This window comes from Nothobranchius furzeri, chromosome 15 (genome assembly GCF_043380555.1).
Source record: "Nothobranchius furzeri strain GRZ-AD chromosome 15, NfurGRZ-RIMD1, whole genome shotgun sequence".
NCBI classification, from domain to species: Eukaryota; Metazoa; Chordata; class Actinopteri; order Cyprinodontiformes; family Nothobranchiidae; genus Nothobranchius; species Nothobranchius furzeri.
In genome coordinates this window covers 26,005,326-26,031,157 of record NC_091755.1, presented here as the reverse complement: position 1 = coordinate 26,031,157, position 25,832 = coordinate 26,005,326, and the positions used below count along the sequence as shown (strand labels likewise).

At 44.0% G+C, this 25,832-nt stretch overlaps 1 protein-coding gene across 2 annotated transcripts in view; it reads left to right on the top strand.

Annotated features, from left to right (window-relative positions):
* Positions 1-20,897, top strand: part of rarga (retinoic acid receptor gamma a) — a 29,108-nt gene extending 8,211 nt beyond the window's left edge. Inside the window, exons 1-8 of one of the 2 annotated variants that reach the window (XM_015967912.3) lie at positions 6,033-6,409; positions 17,522-17,670; positions 17,880-18,021; positions 18,480-18,643; positions 18,966-19,142; positions 19,323-19,527; positions 19,679-19,837; positions 20,311-20,897. In XM_015967912.3, coding sequence (XP_015823398.1) covers positions 6,265-6,409; positions 17,522-17,670; positions 17,880-18,021; positions 18,480-18,643; positions 18,966-19,142; positions 19,323-19,527; positions 19,679-19,837; positions 20,311-20,675 — 1,506 coding nt within the window. In that variant the 5' untranslated portion in view covers positions 6,033-6,264 and the 3' untranslated portion in view covers positions 20,676-20,897. Of the gene's footprint in view, positions 1-6,032; positions 6,410-17,521; positions 17,671-17,879; positions 18,022-18,479; positions 18,644-18,965; positions 19,143-19,322; positions 19,528-19,678; positions 19,838-20,310 lie in introns of those variants that run through there. The other variant, XM_070544615.1, reaches the window with a different exon arrangement.
* The last annotated feature ends 4,935 nt before the right edge of the window (positions 20,898-25,832 follow it).

The following is a 25,832-nucleotide window of genomic DNA, read 5'->3' as shown; positions in this document are numbered from 1 at the left end:
CTGTTTTTGCTGAATGACTCCTTTAAGGAAGTAAAACACCACCTTTAACTCATTATTCACTTCACACTTCACAATAATATTAGGTTGGTGGTAATTGAAAAGGTAGCTTGAGATATTTTTATAGCCAACTATTTGCTTCTAATTCACTATTAGTTTTTCTATCTCATTGTTAGCCTCTAGCCTTCTTTACCCAATATTAGAGTAAAACAAAAAGATGATGTGGCTTCTTAAGGGTACATGAAATAACCTTTGGGTCCCTCTTGTTACTGGCTTCGGTACTCTGTAGCTTTTTTGCCTGCCATAATGGAGTTACAAATGTTGATGCTGCAGCATTAGCTTGCAGGAAACACGGCAGCCTCACACTGATAGTGAACAGTAGCTATGTCCCTCCTTCCTTTATTTTGACAGGAGAAAAACGGACAACCCCAGCAGCCGGCTGAGAATGTTTCATTGTAACCTTCCTTCCAACATGATTGAGACACTAGACTGTATTGGGATTACTTCACAGTAGAAATCCTACTGTATTTTTACACACTGCACCTTTAATACAGGGCAGTCAAGCTGCAAAGTCAAGTTTAATTCCTGTCATAACTATTTTAAAGTAACTTTACATAGATTTAACACTTTTTTTTTTTTACCATTTACTGCTCTTTTACATACTGCCAGTAGCCTACCAACTACATGTTCAGGGTTAGGCGTACATCAAAAATACATAATGTAGGCAAATGTGGTGGATTGCAGAAATACAAGCACTTCTTGCTGTGCAGCCTTTCCCTGATCAGTCATACACAGAATTTAAAAGACTGGCAAGCTTGAAAGAATGCGTATCACCTCCTGCCTTTCTAGTTTTAAGTAGATTGTTTATGATCAGGAATGGCAGAGTTTATAATTGTTTTGATCAGCTCTGTAAAATAATATTCTGACCCCATTTTAATGTGAGATGATGCTAACCATGATTGGTATTTATTAGATTTATTCTGACTTTTGAAACTTTCACTGAACATCTTTGTGGTCTAACAGAGGACTTTTCACACCCCTAATGAAATCTGCCTCAACCCTTATGCTCTCTTGAATTTTCTCACTCTTTTCCTCGTTCCTACTTTTCCTGAGCTTTCACCTTTTATTTCCTGTCTTTATTCCCCTCTGCCAAACATGAGCCGGTGTGTTTGCAAGAGTCAGCAAGAGCTGCTGGTATGCGAGAAGCCACAGAGTGTTCTGCAGCTTTGACATGATGACAGATTGTGATAAAGAGGCTACTATTAAAAATGGGAGAAGTGTGTTTCCAACCAGGCCTTTTGTGAGCACGTGCAAGACTTAAAATGTGCAATGGCGAGAAAGAAGGGTTGGTTCTCCTGAAGGCGGGTTTACGAGAACAAGATTGGAGGGGTCACAGTTTTGATCAAACAGCTTTTAGATCTGACACAAAAACAAAACAAAACAAAAAAGAAAACAACAACCAAAATGCTTGGGTATCAGAATGTCCTGACAGTGTGACAGAAGGAGAGAAAAAGACTTCTCTGAAAGATGGCCAAAGCTGATAGCTCTCTGAAAAGTAGCTCTGTTAGCCTTCAGTGGGACCGACATGTGAACAGAGGCAAACATGGCCGCCTTTAAACTAAAAAGAGCTCTTTCAGAAGTCAGTCTGCACTTTCTCAGCGTTACCAGAAGGATCCTGCATAGTAATTTTGTAATGGAGATAACTAGCTGGTACCAATTTATTTTTAGGGCTTAGCATGTGTCAAACCTGCAACTGAAAGAAAGGTTGATGGATGCAATGAAAATAACACTTTTAGTTATTTTTTTCTGTACAAAAACCTAAAAACACACTAGTATGGGAGGCCATTCTGGACCGGTAATGTCTATATCATCATCAGAAATCTGTTTCAGCATGCCCACACTCTGTACACATGCCCACATCAAAAATGTTAAAAAAAAAAGATAAAGTTCTGCATTCCTTTCAAGCTCACCATGCTTTTCCCAGAGCCAGGGCTTGTCTTTATTACCTCACACAGCAATGTGTTTTTTACGGTTTCACTGAAACCTGAATGGCTGTATACAGAGGAAGTGGCAACAATGTGTTGCATATGGCTTATCTGCAATTGGCATCGTAGTGTCAGACAGTAGTAAAGCCTGATTTTCCTCGGCTGCAGACTGCGTGTGGCTTTAGGCGGAGTGGGACCAGGTGATGGGAGCGTCTGTCCACTCATTGGTTAAAGACATGATGTATGGAAAAATAAACGTTATCACAGGTAATCAACAGAAAAGAAAGAACAAGCCTGCTTAAAATAACCAGTGACGAGGGTTAGACCGATATGTCAGTCAGCCAATATATCGGGCCGATATTTACAGGTTTTTTTATATATTGGCCAATATTTTTCCTTATTAAAGACAATTTAAAATCAGGAGGACCTTCGGGTGTCCATCCATCAATTTTCGGCCGCATATGGCCGGGTCATGGAGACAGCAGCCTAAACAGAGAGGCCCAGTCTTACCTCTCCCCTGCCACTTGGGCCTGCTCCTCTGGGGGAATCTTAAGACGTTTCCTGGCCAGCCGAGAGACATGTTCCCTCCAGCATGTTCTGGGTCTTCCTTTAGGTGTTCTCCCATTTGGATGTGCCCAGAAAGCCTCAGCAGGAAGGCGTCCTGGAGGCATTCTAACCAGATACCCAAGCCACCTCAAATGGGTCCTCTTGATGTGGAGAAGCAGCGGGTCTACTCTGAGCCCCTCCTGAATGACTGAGCTTCTCACCTTATTTCTAAGGCAGAACAAGGACACCACTCTGCAAAAAGCAGAGACTCAGTCCGCAGGCCACCAAAACAGATCCCCTCAACACCTTGGCTGCACCTAGAAATCCTGTCCATAAAAGTTATGAACAGAAAGGGCAGCCGTGGCTGAGTCCACCTCTCACTGGAAACTAGCTCGATTTACTGCCGGCAATGCGGACCAAACTCTGACACCAGTCATACAGGGACCTAACACCTCGTATCAGGGTGCCTGCCTGGTACCCTATACTCCTGGAGTACCCCCCACAGGGCCCCCCGAGGGATGTGATCTAACGCCTCTCCCAAATCCACAAAACACATGTAGATTAGTTGGGTGAACACCCACGCACCCTTCAGGACCCCTCTAAGGGGATAGAGCTGGTCCAGTGTTCCAGGAAGAAAACCACATTGGTCCTCCTGAATCCGAGGTTCGACAATCCATCAGGTCCTCCTCTCTCGAATCCTCGGGCAGCCCGGTGCAATTTACGCTCTATAATAACATCTGCTTAATAAATACTCTAAATTTACTTAATTTAGGTGTATGATGTTAAAACTGAGCAGTTCACAAAGTTAAGATTTAACCGATTCAGCTTCAGAAAGTCTGTTTGTCAACTGATGTTATTAGTGATATTTCAGCATGAAAAATGATGGAAAACTTTTGGTTGTAGGCAATTGAAATTGACCCGTAAAAATCGGCAGTACATGTCAGCGAATAACTGACCGTGTCTCCTACAGATCGGTATCTGCATTTGACCTCGACCAGTGACTTTAATGAAACATTTCCAAAACCAGCAACAAATAAAGAAAACTAAAACGAATCTCACAGTCAGGTAAAAAAAAGTTCACTGGGAACTTGATGAAACGGAGAATATCTGGGGAGAGAGATGGAGCGACTTTTGAGCTGGAGATGGGGAGAAACTGAGGGAGGGTAGGTTAAGTTTTGGGGGAAAGTTAGTGGCCCTGTGGGGGTTTCTTCTAGAGTTCAGCCTCTCTGACTGGGGAAGGAAGGGGAGGGGAGGGGGAGACAAGGACCAGCCAGGGTCAGCAGCATGGAGTATGTGTAGATTATATGTCTGAACTCAAACCTACTAAAGCCCTCCAAGTTTTGCAGCTCTCAGCGCTGGCTGCCAATAATTAGAGCACCTACGAAGTTATTGACCTGAGTTATAGCCTCCAAAACAGTAAAAAGAAAAAAAAGTCCTGTCTGGAATGAGCAAGGCTCCATAAATCTCTCAAAACAGAAGGGTTTCTAGTGTTAGCACAAGAAATAAAATGATTGTGTTGCAGCACGTCAGCCCACAGAGCAGCCGTGGTAAACAATACTAATGCTACTCAGAGCGTTGGAGCACCAGGGGGATTAGCCAGTTTTTAGTTTCCAACATGCTGCATGAAACTAGCAGCGAGGAAAAAAATCAGACAGGAAGGAGACGAAAGACGAGTGTGAGAAGAATGCGTATGGATCATAAAATTGTGACTCCAGGCAGAAATGAATAATTCTAAAATTCATCCACATACCAGCACAGCTTTAAACAAATACAGCATCGTTACACTGCTTGAGAGGTAGAAATAGTTGGTGGTGGCAAGAGTTGGCTGTTTGATTTTTCTCACTGCCTTTCATGACCTCACAGAAACACATCAAAATCTGCTGATGATGGAACAAAAGAGCTATTACACGTAGATCTGTTGGTGAAAGTGTTCGTTATGTGTTCGCCTGCACGAGTCTGTGTGTCTCAGCTTGAAAAAACAAACCCAAACAACTCAACCAGAGAGGTAGATTTTAGGTCAATAAACACTGTAATGAAAATCTCTCCCAGAAACAAAAAAAGAGGCAGAAATGTGAAAAAAGTTTCCTTTCATCAGACAGGAAAAAGGCTGAAGTGTTAGACAGACGAGGGAGGGCACTGTGTGTTTATGGTGAGTGTAGCCAGCAGCACAGATTGACAGGAAATGGAGTATTTTTTTTGCATGTCGGGCTGTACCACTTGTGCTGGTGTGACGGGGGTGGAGGTGAAGAACTCACAGACTTGACTCATCCTATTATCATGCATGGGGCTGTTTGCTTTAGCTCAGCCTGAGATGATCTGTCTGCTGAGCAACAGTCCGCACCAGTGATGGTCTGTTTTATTGACCACAGACATCCTATTGATTTCCTTTGATTAACCGTCACTGAGAGGGTGCCTCTGTTCTTTTTTAAATTGAATTGTTTTTTTTAATCAATAAACACTCAGAGCATTTTAAAGGAGACTAGATGTGAATCATAAAGATGCAGGCTTTACCTGCATGTGCAAACTCATCTGCATCCTTGCATTTCTTTGCATAATGCTTTGGTGGTTATAAATCACAAACAAGGTCAAGTGAACCTGCAAGGAGTGTGTGTAGCACATGGTGTGTTTGTACATTGGAGGTATTTGTCTGTGTAAATGCACTGCAGGGATTGAGCCCTCATCCATCACCGTTAAAGCCCGTCCAGAGGGGGGAAGACAGTGAGGACTGCCCCGTCTTCCATTCCCTCGAGCATTGGATTTCTAAGTCTACACAATCTCAGTTTTCTGAGTGTCTTCCTAACACACACACACACACACACACACACACACACACACACACACACACACACACACACACACACACACACACACACACACACACACACACACACACACACACACACACACACACACACACACACACACACACACACACACACACACACACACAGTGATCCAGCTCCCCAGGCCTGTGGCTGGACTTTTAATATGGTTATGATTAGAGAAAGGGGGCTCAGAAGAGGGAGGAAGGGATGGGGTTCATATTTACTACGGAAGACTGTGGGAGGTGTTGTCTGGAGACGGACAAAGATCATATCTGACTGGGATCTGATGGAGAAGCCTACTTGTGTTTGTTTATATTTGAAGCTGAAATTTAAAAGATGAAAAGAGCAACAACAAAAAAGGGAGGATAGGAAGAAGTTTTGTTCTCCAAGCAGATCAGCTCTTCCTCCCATGTGGGCTGTGTTGGACAGCCCTCCCCTCTCCTCCGTCCAACCCTCCTCCCTTAATCCCGCCTTCTCTGGCATTCTCTGCTGCTACTCATTCCTCCCTCCTCTCAGAGCGTCATGCCTAGGCAACTGGTTTGCTCCTCTGTGTCTGGGGCTCAGTGAGAGGCTATTTAGCTCTGTTACAGCAGTCGGGTAGCAGCTCACCCTCAAGAGTGAGGGGGGGACAAAAAAAAGGAAGGAGCAGAGAGGCAGAGTCACGCTCAGCGTAGCCCCAGCCAGGCAGGAACCAGATCTGCATTCCAGGACGAGGACGGAAAGAGGGAAAGCTGTGCATCTGCAGGAAAACCAGCGCAGAGAGTGACAGTGAGAGATAAGTGAAGGGAAGGTAGCTGATAGCTGTTGCTGCTGTCACTGCCTCAGTGGGTGACGTGAGCAGTGAGAGCAGGGCAGCAACATAGGCAGGACGTGTAGTGATTTGTGCTGAGGGCGTTCAAGAGGGGGTTACCATGTTTGACTGTATGGAAGCTCTGGGAATGGGCCCCCGTCAGCTGTATGATGTCACCAGCCGTGGTGCGTGCATGCTGCGGAAGGCGAGCCCCTTCTTTGCAGGGCTGGACCCCTTCGCCTGGACGGGCAGTGCCAGTGTTCAGTGTAAGTGACATCCTGTTTGTGTATGACAATCACATCTCTCTTTCTCTCTCTCTCTCTCTCTTTTTTCTCTCTCACTCACTCACACACACACACACACACACACACACACACACACACACACACACACACACACACACACACCCATTTTCTCGTTGCCGGCTTGTTTACCCCTCAGGGCTCAGCTAAGGGGGCTGCTGTCAGGGGCCACAGAGTAGCACAGGAAGGGACCGCGACAGACAGTCTCTTTTTCTCCTCCTCCTCTCTTCTCAGCCACTTTTAGCTGCAGAGAAACTTTTCTGCCAGGATATTATTATATTCAGCACTCAGCTGTTTGTTTGTGTTAATGCACTTGAGCTCATGAGACTTCTGCACACATGGGGTCAGGTTTCCGTGACGACGAGAGCCACCTGATGTTTGACCTTGCCATGTTGGAGGGAGAAAAGGTTTTGTGAGTGACCAGAAACAAAACCACCAGAGCTGACCGTGTGTTTGACGTGATCCTGAAACTTGGATGGAACATTGAATTATTAAATTAACAAATACAGAAACAGGAGCAGGAGACGTTCTCATCATCTTTTCTTTACCCGGGCTTGGTAACAGCTTGTTTCTTGTTCGACTTAAAAACAAAGCCAAACAACGAGAAGCTTCCCCCTCTCTTTCATGCTCATTTCTCTCTTCGTTCTTCCATTCCTGACTTCAGAAAAAAAGCCTATGACAATAACAACAACTGGGGTGCATTTCCATACACTTTCAGGGTGGCTGCTGCTCAGTGTGTGACACAGAAGGAGGTGGTGGGGGATCTGAGCAAAGTCATTGTGGGAAAAAGGGAAAAGTGTGGAGCAGTCAAAGCAGATTCAACTTTGGAAAAACACTCAAGAATGAAAGAGGAACTGAGGAAACGGAGTAGATAAAAAAATGAAAGCTGTTCAGATATTTTCTTGTTTTGAAGCTGCTTAAATGGGAATTGTGACACTTCTTTTATTCCTCCTGTTAGCTTGTCCTGCTGCTTTTTGTTCCTTGTTACTGGGTGGAAGGGAGGGGGGTCATCTGTCTTCATTAATCGTGAAGACACCAGCATTTCAGTGGCCGTCATGCACACTGGCTAAGCTTTAATGAAGACAGATGCCCTGTCAGTGGAGGCTGCGACCAGAGGGGACTCCAGCCAGCCAGCCTGTCCTGCTCGGCTCTGCTGGCTCTGCTAGGGGAGCCCTGATGATAACAAGATGAGATTTGTTTATTTAATCAATTAGGCCTCTTTTCTCTTCAACCACGCTGAAAAATAATCACCAGCCCCTCCTCAGATTAAAGATATTTTCCTTTCCCTCTTTATTCCCCACAGTCAGAGATTTGAGAAGTGGTGAGAAGCTGCCCCGAGGGTGGTGTGTGCAGGCTGGTCGGTGTGTTTAATTCAAACCCTCTGTGCCCGGTAACCTTTGTAAACAAGGCTGCCCTGTCCCTGCACAACGAGCCATAATGCTGCTCTTTACCCAGGCAGTTGCCTCTCATTGTGCTCATCAATGAAGCTGATGAATTGATGTTTGAGTCTGATATCTCATTAGACGGGGCCAGCTGCACAACAGAGGGAACGGGCCTGGCTCCTGATGCCACACACACACACACACACACACACACACACACACACACACACACACACACACACACACACACACACACACACACACACACACACACACGGTGATCCAGCTCCCCAAATTAACTTTTGATTCTGTTTGAAAAAATTGATTTGCCAGGTCGTTATACTAAACAGGGAATGTCAAGAATTGTTTCCCTCTCTAAATCTTCCACCAGATGAGTGCATCCTATAGTCTTGGCAGTAAATCCGACACGGTAATAAGTGTCACTACTGTTGGCGGTGAGCCAGGCCCAGCCGACACACTTTAAGTGTGTGGTCGGTTTTCCTGCTAGTTTGTTCTCTAATGTGGAGACCTGTGTGTCAGAGGTTAGTCAGAGGCTAATACAGCCTGGCCAGTGTCAGATCTGCTGCATGTGTGGCGGCCTTGTCAGCCTCCTGAAAGGGAGGCCCTTTCAACCAGCTCAGCTGCCTGGTGTAATGCTCTTAAGTGCCTTATGCCACGGAGCTGGTTCTGCATCTGAGCTGCCACACACATAAAGATAATGGACACTGATTTAGTCATATGTCAATGAGAACTGAATTAGTCAACTGCTAGGGAAGCTATACTCCCTCTCTGTCAATGTTCATTTGTAAGAAGTATTAGCCGCTCTAAGGGGTCAAAGATGGGGAAAGTGTTGTTTATTTTTTTCTCTGGTGCAGCTTGATCATTTGAAGCACAGTTTGAGGATTCCCTGTGATGCTCACAAGCAATACATGTGAGAGCCTGAGGTTGAACGGATTGTTTTCACACACGCACACACCGGCACATCCACAGAGGCACAAGCTTCTTTGTTTTCCCCTAATGTGTCAAGAGGTGAACTGAGTCACTAATTAAAATAGAAGTATAGATCTCTGCAGGAGCTCCATGTGGCCAGTGGCACATTATGGCCCGATCATTTTTTCACTGATAGGAGTCTGCGGTTATTTCATTATAATTACAAAAGATTCAATTAAATGATTAGAATGCCTGAGGGGGCAGGGCTGGGAAGAGATAGCGGTATCTCAGATAGGACTGTGTGTGTGTGTGTGTGTGTGTGTGTGTGTGTGTGTGTGCGTGCGTGCGTGTGTGTGTGTGTGCGTGCGTGCATGCGTGCGTGGAAGAGCGAGATTTAGTGTAATAAGGTTGCAGCTCTGACAAGAACTTAACACGCCTGTCCTGTACATAAATCCTGTTGATCCTTTAAGATAACGTCACAACAACGTGCTGAAGTTATGATGATTTTTAACACTTAAAGGTCACAAATCTGAGGGGAAAAAAAGCACAAGACTTACGTTAAAGGTGCGATTTAACTTGTGCATTTGATGTGTACATTCATTAAAATAATTAAATATTTGAATATAGTATTGTTGTATTTGACTGTAACAACATGGAACATATTTTAATCACACAAAGCTATTCTAAAGATCTACTTGTGTGGCAATGTCACACCCCCTTGTTGACAGAGCCGCCTCACCCCCAGCAGTAATAGCTGAGCCCATTAATGGGCAGCGCAGCCTATAAATAAACACACTCAATCACAGCAGTTGCTAGTTTTATTTCATTCTCCAGAAACTTTTTTTCTTAGTTCTGATCATGCAAAACTATTAAAGTAGCAACCAGCTCTTATATTTGAGGAGGGCAGCCTCAATGATATCAGTGGTGTCTACATGTCTGCTCTGCTGGCGTTGGGCACTCAGACTGCTGTGTCAAATCTAGAGACGGTCATTGTGCCAGGCTGGATTCCTCACACCTGTGCTGGAATCCTTCTGTGCACTAAAAGCAGTTTATAGCCCCCTGCCGCATCACTCACATCACTGTAAATAAAAGCCCAGTGCAGAGGCTCAACGTCAGACTGGCGTTTTGCATAGTTCCGTCTAAGTTGGTGTGTTTTACTTTGTCCACGTCAGTTCATTTCACAACAGTGCTGACTATGACGCTGCAGCTGTCTGTAGATTGCAGCACAAGAGAAGGCCAACAGTTTTTCAGCTGTGTTTGAGTTCTGGCTGAATGCAAAATATGAACTTTTGTAAGTTGCACAATAGTTTGCTGGTCCAAGAGTTATTGTTCCTCCCCCTGATGCCCATGTCTGGCTGCTGCTATTGTAGCTGTTTACTGTGAACAGCCCTCTTACCGCCACCCAGGCACATTTCCCCCTGAACAAAGGCACGGGCAGTTGGTAAACTTTGTATGAATATGCGTGTGCTTTATCAATGTGTGCATCTGAGACACAGGATGTACCCGTGCACACATGTGGTTGTTTATAGCATATATAGAAGCGTTGTGTACACCAACACTGAGACCTGTGAGACCTGAGACCAGTTCTGTCACTAATGTGTTATTGACTGACGGCTCGGCTCGAGTGTTGCTAGGGGCTCGGTGGGGCCTCATGCAGCCTGACCGCCCTGCCTCTGTGCATGTGTGAATGGGTCATGTTTACGCAGCCGACAGCGCTTGACAGGGAGTGGTGAGCGACCGGTGTTGGACAGCTATTATCTGAGCTCCAGGGTGGAGAGTGATGGAAGAGCTTGAAGAAGGGGGGGGGGTTGTTTTCCCTCAAACATTAGTCAAATTCTGTCATGTGCAACTGCCATGAACATCTCTCTGGTTCTGGTGCATTAGTTCATTTGTATATACTTGCATTAGTTCATTTGTTTGTATGTCTACACGTCCATTTCAGTGTGATTGTGTCCCTGTGTGTGTGTTCTAGCTGTGAGGTGTGTGAGGAGGAACAGGTGTGTGTAAACTGGCTGGCCTGTTATTGTTCTCCCTGCTGCGTAGTTTGGGAGAGAATGGATGTTAATGGAGACTTCCACAGATGCTTTTCTGTGGGTCTTTGCACATTTGTGTTTATTTGTGCACAAGAAATCAAGTTACTGTTAGAAAGCAAGTTTATTTGTTTATTTTTTTATTGTATAATAATGTCCGTTCTGTAAAGAGAATTGTTTTGGATTCTGCTTCTGTTCTTCATCTTGTGCATTTTGCTCTCTCTAAGTGGGCTCTTTTACAGGTAGAGATTCATTCTAGATGTTTAACAATCTAAGTTTTATTTCCTAAACGTATCTTTTGTTGACAAAAATGGATTTATTGCAACGAGATTCAACAGTGGAGGTTTATCTCCGAACTTGACACAAGAAGTGCATTATCATGTATACCCATGACACACACTCACGAGCAAACGCGCGTTGCCACAGAAGAGAAAACACGTGCTTTTTGTGGCTACAAACAGGAAGATAATACTCTCCCACTGTGAAGTTGCCTGTAAGTGATTGAGCGTTGTCTGTTGTCCTCTTGTGATCAGAGTCCAGTTTAACAGTTTGAACACACACACACACACACCTGCACTCACACACGCACGCACTGTGAGTTAGACAGGGTAAAGAACAAAAGATGAGTCAGAGTCTGACTTTGTGCTGATCTGAGTCCACGCACAGAGAAGTTACTTAACGGGCAGTGCCCCCTCATTTCTCTAGCATAAATGCACATCTGTAATTAGCATCTCAAGCTGCCATTAGCAAACAGCAAAACGTGCTCTGAACTGTAAATGCATTATTATTTCATGTGTCAGTCTTCTGTGCAATGTTGGTTTTGTGGCATGTCAAGAAAGAAAATGAATCAATGTTCAGCTTAAATCTGAGTTTCTTGTCGGCACTCGGGCAACCAGCTGGTAGCACATTACCAAGTAAAAGTGAAATTCTTTGATGTGTATAAAATTCCACGAATCAGTCAAAGCAAAAGTTTCTCACAGTGCCTTCTACATCTGATATGAGTGGTGCATTTTAGTGCCAGCTGAAGGGGACTGCCACTGTAAAAAGGGTAAGGACTGCAAATCACTCAGTGGTAAGGAAGCGAGTGTCATTTCCACGCAGTTTTGTTGCTGCAGATCTTTTTCTGAGGCTTTACATGTGCTTTTGAGCCATGCTGCATATTAAACCCATTATTTACATCGCTGTGCTCGGCGTCTGTCAGTCAGTTGTGGTAAAGAAGACAGGAAGGGGAAACTTGGTGAGCTATTGCGTTGCCACACGTTGATTAACAACAAGTCCTTCCAAAACACAGAAGCCCCTCGAGTCAGCCATGAGAGAGGGGAACAAAGCGCATAACGTACATGTGGAGTGAGAGCAAACCCTGCGTTACTACTCGTGAATGAGTTAGTTTCCTCCAATATGAGGCTCAGGTTCACACTCTTTGGTCTGTGGTGCTTCCCCTAAGTACTGGAGTGAATACTACTGTTGTTGTTTACGTTATCGTCCTTTCCCTTTACTTCCTCTGACAGAGCCGAGCTGCAGCCACTGCTGGGCTACTTCTACTTTTGAAGGTTTCTATTGTTGTGGGGAGGAAGCAATAGCAATTAAACAAGCACTTGTAGCTTTTGCAAGAGACAGACAGGTGAGAGCGGGGCTGCAGATGGTGAGAGGAAGTCTGGGAGGACGAGAAACAACCCAAGGATCAAAGAGTCTGGGTTTCCCTCAATGACTTCTCTCCTCACCTCGCCGGTCCGCCTGACTTACACTTCCTGCCCATGAGTTCACCTGTCATTGTGCCATGATCAATAGCCCAAGCCTGTGGTGGACTGCCAGGTTTGGGTTCATTCAGTCTCTGGAGGTGAGCGTTTTTCCTCTTTGTGTTGTGGTGGGCAGATGACGAGTCAGCTGGAGCTCACCACAGGGATGTGGCTGCACATTTTTTCCACAGATCTGCACTCAACTGTACTCTCCCCCCGCATCACACATAAAACACTTTTACTGAAGTTGTATTTCTTAGAATTTGTCCTTGTTTTAATACCTCCACTCTGAGGTTTTGCACAAGGACGTTTGACCGAAACTTTATTCGCTGGGTTCACTGGGGACAGCGCAGCTTGCCTGTTTGAAGCCAACTTGTGTTTCTTGACTTGACAAGGATGTGTGGTGCAGGAAAATGAGGTGGAGCGGTGGGGTCACCAGCCACCAAATGTTGGCTTGGCTGACTCCATCAAGGAAATATCAAAAGGCCCTTTATGAGGTGCTGTAAAGAAGAAAGGGTGTTTTGAGAACACCAGCAGACTGCAGGGGTAATTCCACTTTTGAAAACGTGGCCCGGGGGTACTTCTTACCCCACCTGCTGCCTTTGCTGCTCAGCCTTTAAACCTTTTCTGGGAAGGAGTGGATTGTGTATATTGGCAATACTTGGTGTGCCATGTCACTTGGTGTAACTCTCCAGACATCCTGAGTTGTGTAATTAGCACCTCAAGCTGAAATTAGCAAATAGCAAAACGTTTTTCGTGTGTGTACACGATTGACGTATACTTATGTCCACATCTGTTTCTGTGTTGCACGAGTTTCTTCTGCTCATGCAGAAGTGTGTACATTTCTGGAGTTTCACTGCTCAAACGTTTCCCTTTGTATCCATGTGTCTAATTTTGTCCTATTTGTTGGGTCTATTTATTTCTCTTATAGATTTTTCACAGCTTTTCCAAGTACTCATTGTCTACTTGAAAGCTTAGCAGAGTAAATTTAGGAAGGTGCAGCAGTATGGAACAGAGAAAAGTGGCTACATAAGCAATGACGAAGATCCTCCGGAAAGGTTGGTATTGAAATGAGGAAGGAAGCACGAAGCGTGGGGGCCTTGTGGCAGAAGAATCAGGGTGATGGCAGGAAGTGGTGGGCAGAGAAACAGTAAGTAGAAGTGAAATGTACTGGCACCACTGACGAGGGTGTGGTACTTTCTTTTCCTCTTTCTTGAAGCCAGATTCTTCATGGAAACCTTTCAGTGCGCTTTTGGTCACCCTGTCAGTATCCAGCAGTGCTGTCAAATCCACCACAATGAAGGGGGCCAAGGGCATCGTCAGAGACCCCACAATTTGTGCCAGGGATTCTGGCAGCCGACTGGTCGCCATGCTTTCCCAATCTGTTGCCCGTCTGCTGCTGATGTCCGTCCAGTAACCAGCAACGTGACCCTTTCTCCCACCCTGTCTCAAAGTCTCACACAGTGTTTTTAATGAAGGTAGATGTGAAGGCAAGGGCTCTGATTTGATTTAAAAAATCTGAAAATGTTTCAGGAGAAGTGAGTTTCATTACTTTTTGATTGGTCATGTTAGACGAAATACAAAAAGCAATGGAAGGTGGATCAGAAAGCAAGTATTTCTGAAGAGAAATCACATGACCTTTCAGTGTTAACAGAGCTGCCATCATAGCTACTCCAGTAAGCTGTCAGGCTTTTCAAATCCTAAAGTTTCACTCTATATTTTCTATCAGAAGCTAAAGCAGGAGATAGATGTTTTTAATGAAAAACGTTGAGTGATCAGTTGTAATCAGAAATAATCATTAAAAAATGGGTTTTCAGTGAACCACACCTTCAAAGAAATACTCTGAAAAATGACCTGACATCAGTGGATCCCTCTCTTGTATGAGAACTGCATGTTCTCAAGCAGAAGCTACCTTAAATCCACTCTCGCATGCCAGAACGAGACTGATTTGCTGTGCTGCTGAAGATTCCGCCACACCACTGAGTCACACTACAATATCTGTAGGATTATTGTGAAAGAACACTTGTTACACTGCCAAAGTCATATGCTGCTCAGTCAAAAGGGGTGTGTTGCAACGCAAAACCAAAGTTGCATAGTCATGCCTTCAGTAATACATTAGAAACACTCCTCTTTCCATCTGGGGGAATAGCAGGCTGCAGATTTACCCAAAAGTCCAATGTTTTCACACATTATCTCTTTCTCTTCTACTCCATCCTCGGATCCCAAAGGGATGCTGACTGGCTCTGTAGACTTGATCTAGAATTTTATGCAATTGACCTAGTTGAAGTCACCTTGAGTTAAACAGCTATTTCTGTCATGTGCAGTTACGTTTTACTTCTAATGAGGTTGTGGAGAGTGATGTACTACACATCCCACTCAGGCTGAAGCGTTTAATGTTAGTGGGGCAGATGGCTTCGTGTGTGTGTGTGTGTGTGTGTGTGTGTGTGTGTGTGTGTGTGTGTGTGTGTGTGTGTGTGTGTGTGTGTGTGTGTGTGTGTGTGTGTGTGTGTGTGTGTGTGTGTGTGTGTGTGTGTGTGTGAGACCAGAAGGATTAGGTCTGGTCAGTGCAGCTGGGCCACTTGTGCACAGAGAGCCTTGCAACGAGGGATTACGGAGTGAACTGATACCTAGCAGGAAGCAAACAGTGACTACTGATAACCACACTCTCCCCTCTTCTTACCTTTTATGCTCCTCTCCTCCCCCAACAGCAGCAACCACCAACCTATTCCACTCATCTCATCTGTCCATCATCAGCTCTCTTGCCTCGGCCAATGGATTGTCATGCAAATACTACCTCAGGCCTCAGAGCGCTGATAAGGAGGGCCTCTCATTTTACAGGGCTTTGTTTTCTAAACAGTGATGAGCTGAGTTGAAGAGACGGGGAAAAGGGGCTCTGAGTGGTAACTTGAATGGGCCCTCTCACTGTGGCGCCCTGGGGTAAGTAATGCGGGAGATTTGGATGGAGTTGGTTGAATGAGGCTCAGTGTGGGAGGTGGGTTCAGGAGTCATGTTCTCTGGCAGGAACCAGGCGCGATGTGCTGACAGAGTCTGATCTATTATCTCTATCGCCCCTGTCTTGAGTTTTCTTTACGATGGACTTTCTCTGTCTTTGGCTTCTTTATTCATTTAGGCAGAGTCAGTCAATGTCCGTTACTTGACGCCACATATGGTTTGCCCTTTTGTAAGGGGTTGTCAGCGCTTGGTCTGGAGCCTCATTTGCTGATGTTATTATTGCATAAACAGTGGTTCATGGCACGTTCAGAGGGTTTCTGCTCTCCAACTGACCCCGCTGCTTTGTTATATTCTGGCCAGGCAGACATGAGAACTGCTGTAGAAACATTCAGTGGGTGTAAACTTCAGGTTGTGGATTGATTTGCACATTTAGCTTTGGGATTGCTCTGAAAACTAATCGAAAACATATTTGCCTCCTGCAAAGTAAGGGTTTCAAAGCAGGAGTCTGCATGGATTCTGAAGAGTACTGTGCATATGAAAAACAGATGTTTTCACAGCAGGCAATAAATAAAATAAATGTCTAAAAGTTTCTGTTATTTTCATTAATGAGGTTGCACTAGACCAATCCCAACAGCTGTTTCAAAAGTAGAGCTGATGGTCAACTTGGTCTTGAACAAGACCTACCCCGAGGAACTCAGCCCAACCCCTTCTTGCCATAAAAAAGTAGAATTCCTCCTTTTACGCCTTTCCCCTCTGCTTTTTGAAGTCTCTCCTCTCTTGTAAAAAAGCCATGCTGGTGTTTTTTTTTTTTTTTTGCCTCAGTCTTGGGTTTAGAGACAAAGGAGGGGAACCGTAGGTTAAGTTTAGGCAAGCCCTCTGTGCTTGCCATTGAAGGTGCTAGCGGGGGGAGGTGGGCGCAGTAAAAGTTAGAATTTTAGAGCCTCCCTGTTTTTCATTTTATGATTGGCCTTTTTTTACGGGCTGAGAGCTACAGCTGGTGGTGTGAATAGCTGCCCAAGGTGACCGAGTCCCAATAAAGTGCAGGCCAGCCGGGCTGGGGCCTCCGGCCCAACCATGGGACTGCCTTTATAGGCCGCCTTACGAGCTTAGGCCTCTGTTAAAACCTGGCAGGGCTGCACTGAGGAATTTAGGGCCAGGAAACAAGAGAAAAAGAGGGTTTGTGTTAGAGGTTTGTAGGATGCAGAGTTGGGGGGTTGAAGTTAAAAACTGACCAAGGGTGAAAGTGTTTTTTGTGAGTGTGTGAACATGTGTGTGTGGTGTGGGGGGTATGTGAGCTAGTGAGTCTGTGCAGACTAACATGTGTGACTAAGTTCTGGTCTTATAGCTACATGTGCTGCGGCTTTTGTTTCTCATGGGAACGCTGGGATCCTTACACGAAGAAATGTGCAGCACATATACGTGGTCTGCTTTGTAATATAATAAGTGTAATGCACCATAGCGAGCATGCGGCACGAGGAGACACTGGCATCACAGCTGGGCTGGTTTGAAAGTTAGAAGTGAAGCCTCACCAGCTTATCAAGCCTGTGTGATTGTGACGTTTAAGGTGTCGACGCATTGTCGGTGTGGAATGAGGCACAGCCAGCTTTGACTGCTTCAGCAGCTGATACCTATCCTCATCCAAGCTCGTGTCCATCATCTTACTCACTGTAGCTTGATGTTTCAAAGTCGCTGAAATAAAATTCCATTTTATGCTGAAAAGACTTGTTTAAAAGACGATAATTAGTGCCTCTAAATTCTGTTTACGCTGCACCACATATTTCTTTCAGGTTGTAATCGGATCTATTTAAAAAAAAGTGGAAATTTATTCTGAATTATCTCTAAACCTGCGGTAACTGTTACTTGGTGTCCATCTAGAAAAGGAAATATCTGTCATCTGTCTCAGTGAGACACTCATCCATCCGTATATATCTGCTGTAGAAACTGACAAGTGCGCATGAGGCATTTGTAAGCTGAACAGTGGCTTTGAAAGCAATATCCAGTGACAAATTTCACACTCCTGCCATCTTTGTTCTTCTGCTTGCACAGCGGTGGAAACCCAGAGCACCAGCTCAGAGGAGATGGTACCCAGTTCTCCGTCTCCCCCTCCTCCGCCTCGAGTCTACAAGCCCTGCTTTGTGTGCCAGGACAAGTCCTCAGGGTATCACTACGGGGTCAGCTCTTGTGAGGGCTGCAAGGTGAGAAGAACCTGTCAGGGCATTTTTAGCTTCTGCTTGTTGATTACATGTTTTGCAGACAAAAGTAAGACTGCAACGTTCCCATCAAGCTGAGAAAAGGAAGGCAATCCGCACAAAGTTAAATGTCACATCCTCTGTTTGATAACTATTCCACCCAATTTCTTACTCTTGCACTTTCCTCTTTTGTCTTTTGTTTCCTGATGCTTCAGGGTTTCTTCCGCCGTAGTATCCAGAAGAACATGGTGTACACCTGTCACCGGGATAAGAACTGCCAGATTAACAAGGTCACACGCAACCGCTGCCAGTACTGCAGGCTGCAGAAGTGCTTCGAGGTCGGCATGTCCAAGGAAGGTGAGCCCCCCACAAACCGAGGAGATTATGACAGACCAAGATCTCAAACAGATAATTGCGACAGTTCCTTGCCCTTTACAGAGCCCGTGGGACATGTATGTGGGTGTAATGTTTGTGTGGGATGTGTGTTAGGACCGGGATCACATTGTGCCTCTGCTATTACTGGATATCCTGAGAGGAAGGAAAGTATGGGAGGCGGATGGGGGAGAGGAGGCAGTGTGGGAGAGAGTGGACTGGCCTGTGTGGATCAGTGGATTGATAGATTGACATGAAAGCAAGTGGATGATAGAGAGAGATTTACATAGCCTTTAAGAGCAGCTTCTGATACGACTGAGTTATTGTTTCCACTATGATCATCACTGAATTTTCAGTTACTGATCTATTAAAGTGCGAAATAAAAAGGATCCTGTATTGAATTCTTTCTCACATTTGCTGTTTTTCTATGTTATGTCATGTAGCGGTGCGTAATGACAGAAACAAGAAGAAGAAGGATGTGAAGGAGGAGGTGGTGCTTCCTGAGAGTTATGAGCTCAGTGGAGAGCTGGAAGAGTTGGTCAATAAAGTCAGCAAAGCTCACCAAGAGACCTTTCCGTCCCTTTGCCAGCTGGGAAAATACACCACAGTAAGTCCAGCTCAGGAACCTGTAGGTCTGATCTTGTTTTGTGCAGTACCGACAGAGGTCTCTCCAAATTCCTGCCAACCATAAATTCCCATTCAGTTTCTCCACATAGTGGTGCCCTAAATAGGCCAGTTGTCAATTAAGCCTTCTGTGTGGCCTCTGCATGATTGATGCAACATGTAAATAATAGATTTTTATTTATTTTATTGATGAAAAATGTAAATGTGTTGAGAGACTGTCACATTAGGCCTTGATGCAAACAGGGTTGCACACTTCCTGCGGTACTGTATGCTAAACTGTGAGGGCGGGGCTTGTGTGTGTTCAGAACTCCAGCTCAGACCACCGTGTTCAGCTGGACCTAGGACTCTGGGATAAGTTTAGCGAACTTTCCACCAAATGCATCATCAAGATTGTGGAATTTGCCAAGCGGCTGCCGGGTTTCACCAGCCTCACCATTGCTGACCAAATCACTTTACTGAAGTCAGCGTGCCTGGACATACTGGTGAGGAGCTTTTAAAAATGACCACATCTCCTTGATTTAGTTTGTTGGCATCTGGTGTCTAACGGTGGTAGTGCAAGTTTGCTTAGTTGTTGCTGACTTGAAGCTCTTTGCTTAAGAATAATCATTCAGATTATGATTCAACATTTGTTTAAACTTTATGTCTTATTTTTGATCTTGTAGATGTTGAGAATCTGCACACGCTACACCCCAGAGCAGGACACTATGACCTTCTCCGATGGCCTGACATTGAACCGAACTCAGATGCACAACGCTGGTTTTGGGCCGCTAACAGATCTGGTCTTTGCCTTTGCTGGTCAGCTTCTACCCCTGGAGATGGATGACACAGAAACCGGTCTCCTCAGTGCCATCTGCCTTATATGTGGAGGTACTGCAGCACTCACACCCCCATTGTTTCATTCAATGTTGAACAGGCCCTGTGGCATATTTTTTTCCTGTAAATGTGCCACAGCTTTCATTCGATAAGGGATCTCTGAAATGTTAAATGCAGTTTTTGCATTTTCTGTATCACACACCAGACCGCATGGATCTGGAGGAGCCCGAGAAAGTGGATAAGCTGCAGGAGCCGCTACTTGAAGCTCTTAAAATCTATGCCCGTCGTAGACGTCCAAACAAACCTCACATGTTCCCCCGCATGCTGATGAAGATCACTGACCTCAGAGGGATCAGCACAAAGGGTCAGTGTTTGGAAAAATGTTTAAAACGACTTTGGATGTGTCTGTACTTTTTCCAACCGGAACATAACTCCAGTAGCAGTTTTTCCTTCAAACAAGCTACAGAAATGGGTTTGAGTAAAGGTATTTGTCTGACAACATGTTAAAAGGAAACTGATGTAGCCTCCATTTTTATAGGAAGAGGTAAAGGAGGTAGATTTCAGTTAGTTGCATTCTAAACTTTACTCACGAGATATCACAAAAACAACGTGTTGACACTGAACTTGTATTCCCTGTTGTAATGCATGTATTGAAAACTTAGTATTTGTTACTCACCATAAATTGTTTTTCCTGAACTTTTTCTGCGTCTTCACAAATGTTTTGTGCATCAGTTGTGCATGATATTTTAAAGTGCAATACAGGTCTTCGTACTTTCTTCTGTGAAACCAGATGAAATTTATTTTCTATGTGTAAATTTTTACACACTTTATTTTCAGGTGCAGAAAGAGCCATCACTCTAAAGATGGAGATCCCAGGCCCGATGCCTCCTTTGATCAGGGAGATGCTGGAGAACCCAGAGGCCTTTGAGGACCAAACGGATAGTAACGAGAGTGCGCTGCCCCCGCCTCCGCCGCCACCGCCTCCGCCAGCTGTTGTTGTGAAGCAGGAGGCCGAGGACGAGGACGACAGCTGGGCCACAGAAAATGGGAGTGAGCCATCCCCAGAAGAGGAGGACGAAGATGACGACGACGAGCTGGGCGATGAAGAACGCGACAGGGCCTCGGACAGTGATGGGGAGCCCTGGGGGGTGTTGGATAACTTAGACGGGTCGAGGAAAGGCTTTGCTGGGAGGACACAGTGAACAGAACATTTCATGCACAGTCGTACAAGCATACACACACACATAGACAAACAGCACAACCTCACACACTTCCACATCAAAAAATGCTGGCCTTTCCTCTCTCCCTCTCCCGCTCTTCTAGCTGCACATCACTGTGTCCCCTTCAGCGGAGCACAGCAGAGCCTTAAGTGTACAGACACCTTCTAACTCAGGCCTCATGGTCCATTACTTGTAAACTCCAGAAAGAAAAAGTCAAAAAGAGGTTGCAGGAAACCATATGAACTCCTGGCAAAGCCACGAGGGAAGTAAAAGAAACAAAAACAGAACAGAAACTGTTTGAAAAAGCTAAACAGTTCTTTGCTTTTCCCACTATTGTTGTTGTTGATATATGAATAGTGGAACGGCCAAACCCGACTCCAGAACTGAGCAGTCGTTTGTGGTTGATTGCAGCAAGCACATTACAACAAAAGAACAGGGCAAAACCAAATAGTGTATGCTAACCTTTTGTTTGAATGCTTTTGAATATTGATTTTAGCTTCTTTTTGTTCATTTTTGAGTTACTGAATAAGTTCATACGTATCTAAATAATGTAATGTTTTGTCTTTGATGTGTTTATTCTGATTTTATACATGATTTAAGGGTCTTCTTTATCAGCTACGGACGCTTAGCTCGGGCGTCTGTCGGCCCTTCTGCTCATTGTGGATCTCTTCGATATTCAACCCAGAGAACTATTACTGTTTTATGGTGACTTAATCAGTTTCTGTTATCAGGGAATTGGCATTGTTTCGATTTTGCTGCCGTTGTAGCCAACATGTGCTGTCAGTGCAGGATGTATCTACGTGCCAAAGTTAGGGAAAGGCATCAATGGAGTATGAGTCCTGGCAGGGACTCCAACTACAATCAGGCAATACTCACACCACAGTGCTCCCACACATACGCACTAAGAACACACACTCAGTCTCACAGTGTCAGGATCACACTTACACACACGCTTAACAGCTTCATTGTCAGAGTTGGCAGATGTATCCTCCTGGCCCAGAATGCCAGGATGGAAATTTAGTCCTGACCATAACTGCAGCGCTTTTTATGATCTCATTCAAATTTGGCCCGTTTCATAGGTAGACGGGATGGATCAGATCTTTTAAACTGGGTAGGTTTGTGATCAGTTAATATCTTACCTGTTGAAGATAGCTTTTTGAACAACATCATTTTGTAAAAACAGATGAGTTCTGATTTAATTGATGTGCTAACGGCTAGTCAATCAGTCACAGATTTCCGCTGTTTAAGCGAAAACTGTTCCACAACATTAACATGCTGTAAATTTTACATAAATGGCTATTTCTATAGAATTGTATGGTTCATTTATCATGAAAACAGAAAACGTTTCAGGATATTTTTTAAAGTGTACAGGGTTACAAAATACAACTTGTATTAAAAAAAAGAGACATTTTTGAATCAGTGATTTCAGGATTTCTGACACCAGCCCAGATGTTACCAGCCATTGGCTCCTCAGTCTGATCAGATCTAATCTCTGTTTCTTCAAACTGAGGTTGTTAAAGGTGTGGAACGCTGAAAAACCATCTTTAAATCCTTATTTCTGAAAATAATCGGTCACTCTTAGTTTTTTACACAAGCTGAACAGGAAAATAGTCTCCTACACCTATCTCCTGCATTAGCTTCTGATGATGCTAGGACTTGAAAAGCCTGACAGTGCTACGTCACACTGTCACTTAACATTCATGGACTCACCTACCTTGACTTGCAAAGGGGAAGGCAGAGAATGTCTTGGTCAGTAGAAGCTAACTGTTAGCATTAGCAACTTCACCACAAAGCAGAACTCCTTCAAACATGTTAATTGTGGCAATAAAACATCAACATTGCAAGTCAGTCATGTTGCTGCTATATAATCTGGGGTGAGATATCCATATATCAGAAAATAAGACCACCCCATGGCTTACAGGGCATGCATTCCTACTATAGACCACTGCAAATGCATTGATTAACTGAGTGTTCCACACCTTTAAAGAACAAATGACAGACCAAAATGTACATTTTTTCCACACACTCATTTTGAAGGACCTGAATAGTTCCTTTAATAAATCAAGCTTCCCTCTCAGAGCTCATATTCCCTTTAGCGTGAGTTAATGAGAACATCATAACAACACACTCCAACGTAAAGCACTCCTCTGTGACGTCCCTAGATGAATGCACCATAGACAAAAACACCCACACGTGATAGCATCAACACAATGAATAAAGGCATATGCAAGCCGTAACAGGAATCTTTTTCTATGAAAGACATTTTGAATCTGACTCAGGGCTTTTCAGTGAGGACCAAACACTAGCTGCATTTTAGGCATGCTAGCAACAGGCAATATTTATGTGTATTCTTATCTATGTAGTTTCTCAAGTCCCTCTGTGTGTACCTAGAAGGCGACAAGTCTGAAACCCAGCATGGATGTCCTCTGACTCTGGAGAGGGGGATGGAGCGTTGTCACCTTCATCATCACCTCTGATCACCATGCTGACCAACCATGCATCAAATGACGTCCTCTTCCCTAAAGCCATTTTCTCATCTTGTCTTCTTTTGTATATTCTTGGTTCTTTTTGAGGAAGCAGAGGAATGTTATATGTGTTCTCGTTTATCACTTCTTTATTGCCAAAATGTCACAGTGGGCGATCAGCTGGGAAAACATGGCTGATGCGCAGTACAGAGGTTTAATTTTTTTCTCTGTTTGAAGCAATACTCTTTGTAGCAGTGAGGCTTGTCTTCTGAGCGTGGGCATGTCTTGGTGTGTGTGTGCGCACGCGTGTGTGTGAGTGAACGGTTTTCAATCATAGGGTGGATGTCCTCAGCTTGGTGCTTTCACACAGAGGCTTGTGTGTGATGACCTCATCTTTTTTGTGATGGAAATGCTGGCAGAATATTGAGATTATGTTGTTTTATGTATTTTCTTTCATTGTTATTTTTTCAACAAGGCTAATGTGTTGCCGACCCTCTGTTTATGTCAACTCTTGTCATAAAAAGAAAAGCCATATAAACAGTAAGAGGCACAATAAACTACTTTTGTGAGAGTACTGAACTTTTTATTCCTACTGCATCTCGTAGAAAGTGCTTTCCATCACCATTCTGCAGTGTTCTACTAGTTATTACACAAGCAAAACAGCAGAGGGAGCTCTTGCCCTTTAACTTTGCTTTACTGCATGCAGCAGTGTTCACTGCATAGAGGGGGAGTAGATCAGGGAGAGCCACGGCTAATAAATTACAGACTCTTGCTGAACAAGGGCATCAGATTTGTTCTGCTCCTCCTTGAAGTAATGCAGTTTTCCTTTACTTTTGTACCACGTGAGGTTAAAAATAAGAAAAAAAAAGTTAATTTGTTTAGCTGCACCGGAGAATTGACTGGTAATTGGAATCGGCCAATATTCTGCTTGATCAGCCCATCAGAATCTCAAAAGGCCTTCCTTAATGCATCAATGCCTGGCAGCAGTTAAAATATACATTTATGGACAAACCACTGGAGCTAAATCACATCAGGCATAAACAGATTTTTTGACCTCAATGATTATTATTCTAATTTGAAAAATGAATACTTATTCTGGTAATTCTTTCAAATTAGCCAGAGTAGGTCAAGAAATTGGATTCAGCTTTAAAACAAAACCAACACAACCTTATTATTAAAGGGATACTTTGCAACTTTTTCATATTGAGCCAGTAGGTAAAAATGACCCTTCATTAAAGGCCACCCAGCCCCTGTCACCCCCACGGCCAGAATATTCCACTTGCAACTTCAGTCTGGCGGGCCGCTCTGTGGGGACTTGGAAAAATGAGCTGACATACCTGGCGCTGCAGTCTGCTTCCAGAACACTCCCTTTATGTTTTAGATCATGAACACAGCTGATATGTTTAATTTTGTGATGAATCACTCCTGTAGACACTAATGAGGGCTGGGAGACGTTTCAGCTGTTAGATTATAGACAATCACACAGTGAGGAGATAAGTTTTGCGTTCAGTTATACAGACACTAGGGGGTGCTAAAAGCAATCCTTTCAGATTTGACACAGAATGAGACAATTCAACAGAATAAAAAATAAAGCAAATAATTTAGATGTAAATATCTATACTTTTGTCTATACTTGATAAAGTACATTGATATTAAGACACATTTTTCTATTTACAGTAAAATGTATTGAAATGTGTAAGTGATGCACCTGGATTGTTTAACATTAGGTCAGCTATCTGACAGAGAAAGCATACGTGATGCTTTTGGTTTGTTAATATTTGAGCTTGTTGAAGAGGCTCTTTTGAATCCAAAACTTGTCGTGAGCTGAAGCAGAGAAATAGGAGCTCCTGTTTAGTATTTAGCATCAAAATACTCAACATAAAACTCCACTGCAATCAAGTAGATGAAAGAAATCCTGAGATGTCCTTTAACATTTTTCACACTGGCCTTGTAAACCTCCTCCCTCCTTGCTTTTACCCACAATCGCTGACATTACCGCCTTATCTTCACCTGACAGGAATCCTCCTCACAGAGCTCCACCAATTGTAAACATTCCTTCTTTTCAGGATGCAAGTGTGGGAGACTAACTCTTCTCTTTGATGTTATTAATAGAGAGCCACAGACAATCAGAGGAGGGCGATAAACAGAGATGAGATTCTATCAATTATATGATTGCTTTAATTAACTCTCATTAAAGACAAATCAATAACGCCAGACTGGAAGTAAAATGAGGCCCATACATTATACACTATTTTACAAGGAACAATCAAATTGCCTCATATACTGTGAACCCTTCAAGGTGTTGCCATGGTAACAAACGGAAAGATGAAGAGGGGGAAATTTAAAGGAGCCAGGTTAGATTTCTATACGCTGCCACACCACTGACAACCGATAAGATATAGAAATGTAAATTTTTATACTTGTAACAAATTAAAAGTGAAATGTCTCTTTAATATCATCGCTATCAATTATTAATTTAAACAGTAAAAAAAAAGATCCATAAAAGGAGGTAATGAGTGCAGCACAGCAGAGAAACTCATTAGAATATTTTAAACTAGATGAACAAAATCCAGCAGAGAGACTGGTCCAGCTGAGGCTGCAGCCCCTCAGAGAGAGAGAGCCCCAAGTCTGGACTCGGGGTGTGATGATGACAGAGACTAGAGTTGTTTGCGAC